The sequence below is a fragment of the Acanthisitta chloris genome, unplaced genomic scaffold (assembly GCF_000695815.1).
Source record: "Acanthisitta chloris isolate BGI_N310 unplaced genomic scaffold, ASM69581v1 scaffold42486, whole genome shotgun sequence".
NCBI classification, from domain to species: Eukaryota; Metazoa; Chordata; class Aves; order Passeriformes; family Acanthisittidae; genus Acanthisitta; species Acanthisitta chloris.
The window spans coordinates 27,988-32,055 of record NW_008677240.1 but is presented as its reverse complement, the minus strand read 5'-3'; the positions used below and the strand labels follow the sequence as shown (position 1 = coordinate 32,055).

The window sequence follows — 4,068 nt, the reverse complement described above, 5'->3', positions numbered from 1 at the left end:
TGACCCCTCTCCTGTGCGATGGGGAGAAGTGACCCCTCTCCTGTGTGATGGGGAGAGCTGACCCCTCTCCTGTGCGATGGGGAGAGCTGTCCCCGTTCTGTTCTGAGCTGTGCAGCCCGGCCGGGTGGATGCTCGGGGCTCTGTAGCTGTCCTGGTCTGTGCAGGGGAGGCAGCACAGCTTCAGGCCCTGCGCACACTGAGCTGTCTGTGCTTTGTCTCGCTCGGAGGAGCAGAGGGACTCGCCCTGAGCCGCAGCAGGAGCTCTGCTAACCGGCACAAGCGTTCAGAGCATCATTTAAACAGCTGCGTTTTTGTGACCACTATATATGCATTTTTATCTTCCTTCTCCCCCAATTAACGCCCGGAGCATTAGGACTTGTCTGTTGGCACAGGAGCCTGCGCTGGAGGTGGGGTCAGTGCTGCAGTGTCTGGGGGTGGTGAACATGTAGGACACTGTGCTGGAGAGGCTGGTGGAGGGACAGGGGTTTTTCACGCCCCACGGTAATTCGTTCAGAATGCGGCTCCTAAATTTAAATCTTGGGGTTTTCTTTGTTTTTGAAATCGGTGCTGTTATTCAGGGAAAGGCTCCACTGCAGCAGGAGGAGGAAGGAGAAGGGGAAGGACTTAACCGTCTCCTAGATGTTAAGCAGTTATGTAAAAGATGGGTGTAGTGGTGTAAATCAATACCTGATGCAATTCACGCAGCAGTTTTGGTGTCAAAGGAGCCATATCAGCTTGTGTGGGTTGAGAATCAGGTGCTCCAGCTCCTCAGCTTTATTGTAAGCTCTTTGGTTCTGTTTGACCCGTGGAGCTGCAGCCTGAGCACCACTGTCACTGTCCTGTGTGTATTTTCCGTAAGCCCAAGGCACCTCTGGGTTCCAGTCCTGCTTCCCACCCCTCCCTGAGTCGCCTTTGGCTGTGCTGCTGTAGCTTTGTTCTCTTCCAGAGGAGGAGAAAAGAATCAGAGTAAGTACAGGTGCAGATAGGAGGGCTAAGGTGTGGTTTGAACCAGAGACTGCATGACATGTATGTGCCTTGTTTTAAATATTCATCTGCTTTAAAAATGCCTCTGCAAGGGAGGGAGTGAGGGAACCAGAGGGATGTAGCCGCTGCTTTTAACTCTCCTCCCCACCCAGAGCTCTGCAGAGAGTATTTCACTCTTGTTTATGACTACTGCAAAAAAACCCAACCCATTTGGTTTTAAGATCTTGCAGAAGCGAGATGTGACCTGGGCTGTGATAAAATCACCTTGCTGATCGCTGCCTTGTTATAATTACCTTCCTGTTCCTGCCAATCTGTCCTCTAATTTGAGGCCATTTAATAACCATTTTTTAAAATCCCTCTCTCGGTGTGCTAGTCGGTGCTCACTGCCATCTGGTTGTGCAGCAGTGCTCTGCAGAGGCAGGGGAAGGATCCACTGCATCGAAACATCTCTAAATTGGACCAGAGGAGTTTGTTTGTGTTGTGTAACCCCTGGCAACAGACTTTTGGGCCATTTCCCTGACAGCAGTTGACTCACGTTGAGCCAAGCAGTGACTCCACTGTGTGGGTGCATATAGGAAATTCTGCATACAGCCAAGGCAGAAGAAATAGAGATGTGGCTCTTGCACATCCCTCAGAGTATGATTTGGTGCTCCTGCTGCAGGTGGTGGTGCCAAGCTGCAGGTATGAATGATGCTGCCAAGCAGACCAGGTTTCTGGAGCCCACCTCCTTTCCTCTTCTGATTGTTTTGGATCATTAGTGTGATGAAAGGGCTTTGAGACGAAATAAAACATCTTATCTTTCCAGTTGAAAGTGCAGCAGTTGACTTGTGTTTTGACGTGCACTCGTGAATAATGCAGAGGTTGTTGCCTTCTCTCCCCTTTTATCTCTGAAGTGACACTGCAGCCTGTCAGCTTTGTCACTGAGTAACTGTGCCTTGTGTTGTGCTTCTTTTGTTGCAGAGTGATCGTCTTTTGATCAAAGGTGGTAAAATCGTTAATGATGACCAGTCCTTTTATGCAGACATCTACATGGAGGATGGGTTGATAAAGTAAGTGAAGCCTGATCCAGAGTTGTGATTGGGAATGTACAGACTGCACTGCAGATGAGCAGGGAATAGCTGAGACTCAGTGACCTCTATTCAACTGCAATGAAAAATGAATATTCCACGTATATCCTGGTGGTTAATGAAGGAACTCTGAAAACCAGGGTGTTGGATAAGCAGCTGGGCCCAAACCCCAGTGTCAGTAAAGTGTGGCTCCAAGGAGGTGCCTACATCTGCTTAATTTGAGCCATGTGAGTAGCCCCATGCTGAGATGGCCCATGTGTTTGAAGTTATCTCTGTTGTAATGTGTTACTGAGTTATGACTCGAGATATTTTGAACCCAGACTTCAGCATCCTAACACAGTTAATTCTGGTTGAGGGTGGGAGACTGGACTTGGTTGACCTCTGGAAGTCTCTGACTTTGCTGCTTCTATGATGCAAAGATCAATCCAAGTTAAAAATGATCCTGCAGTTTGAGGTTCTGACCTCTCTCTGTGTTTTCAGTCTCCAAACATGCGTTTCTGGCATGTTGAATGTATTACAGATTGCTTTGGAAAATTACTCTTAGGAAAAAATGGACAAGCCAGAGGTTACAAACAAGGAATTTTCCTGTTCTGGCTGCACAGCCAGCACATGTGCTTTGCTAATCAAGGTTAGAAGTTAGAGGAGCCAGCCAGGGACAGCTAATTAATTGCAGTGTGTCATCCACTACTGCACTTCTAACAAATAAATCTGTGAAGAGCTGGACTGGAGAGACCTTGGAGGGTCTAACCAGGAATTTGGTAACCAGTGTCTGCATGGGTTTATACCTGTGCAGGGGCTATTTATGCCTGGAAGGAAGACAGACAGTAGAGAAGTTAAACCTCTTCCAGTGCTCCCAAACCCCTGCTGATACCTGAATTGCTGTTAGAGCTCCATCAAATTGAGTGTTGAGCTGCCACTTGGCAGCCAGTCCAGCCCCAGTAAAGCTGTTTGGGGCAGTGATCATCCACAGCCTGCACTGTCCCTTCCCAGCTGCCTGCCAGAGGGGTAAGTCTGATATTGCCCTGAGCTCCTGGAGGAATTGCACACTTTGCTCTCAGTTATGCAAGTGCTTCAAAGGGAAGAATATTACCAGCCATGTGTGTGCTGCTCCTATGCCCTGCCCTGTATGGAAAAAGGAAACTGCAGCCAGGTGAAGTGGCACAGGGTGTTTGTTTACAGGCTGCTCACCTGCTTGTGCCTGACTTGCTCTTTTGGAACCTCTTTACCCAGGCAAATAGGGGAGAATCTGATTGTGCCAGGGGGAGTGAAGACTATTGAAGCCCATGGCAGGATGGTGATTCCTGGAGGGATCGACGTTCACACTCGTTTCCAGATGCCAGAGCAGGGCATGACATCTGCTGATGACTTCTTCCAGGGGACCAAGGCTGCCCTGGCTGGGGGCACCACCATGATCAGTAAGCTGAACACTTTTCCTTCCAGCAGAGCTGTGTTTTTCTCCTTCTCAGACGAGTACAGGAGCTGAGCGCTGGGCAAGTCCCAGGGTGGCTTGGGCCAGGTACCAGCAGTGGGTAATTTCTGCTCTCTGAAGTGAAACCTTGTGTAGGGGTGGGAGTAGAGGTGGAAAAGCAGAACCTCAGGATTTCATTTCACTCATCATCTCTGCTGGCTTCTGGCCTTGCTACTTCTGTGACTTCACCATATCCTTGGGTCTGCTCCTGCTTGAAGCAGTGTCACTGTGACCTCTGGCTCCAGTGTGAGGAGCAGATTCTCCACGTTCCTGTGCCTCAGTTTCTTTCTCCACGACGTCTGTGGATGTGTGTCCATGATACTGTTCACACCCAGGAGCTTGGTGCCAGTGGTTCTCTGTGTCTTTGAAAACTGGGCTACTTAGTTCAGGATTTGCACATACCCACTCAGCTTTAGCACCAGGATTTTTGTTAACCTTGGTCCTTTTGTGCTCAGATCCTCTTTTGGAGGAACTGGGAAGTGAAAATACCTCAAAATAAAAAGACAGACAGACTCACAGTTCTGCTGACAGCAGGTTTAGACACTCATG

At 49.0% G+C, this 4,068-nt stretch overlaps 1 protein-coding gene across 1 annotated transcript in view; it reads left to right on the top strand.

Moving 5' to 3' along the window:
- Positions 1-1,948: 1,948 nt before the first annotated feature.
- Positions 1,949-4,068, top strand: part of DPYSL2 (dihydropyrimidinase-like 2) — a gene marked incomplete at its 3' end in the record, with an annotated part of 28,993 nt that continues 26,873 nt past the window's right edge. The window contains exons 1-2 of the mRNA XM_009076418.1: positions 1,949-2,033; positions 3,282-3,466. Of these exons, the coding sequence (XP_009074666.1) occupies positions 2,014-2,033; positions 3,282-3,466 (205 nt within the window). The remainder of the gene's footprint in view (positions 2,034-3,281; positions 3,467-4,068) is intronic.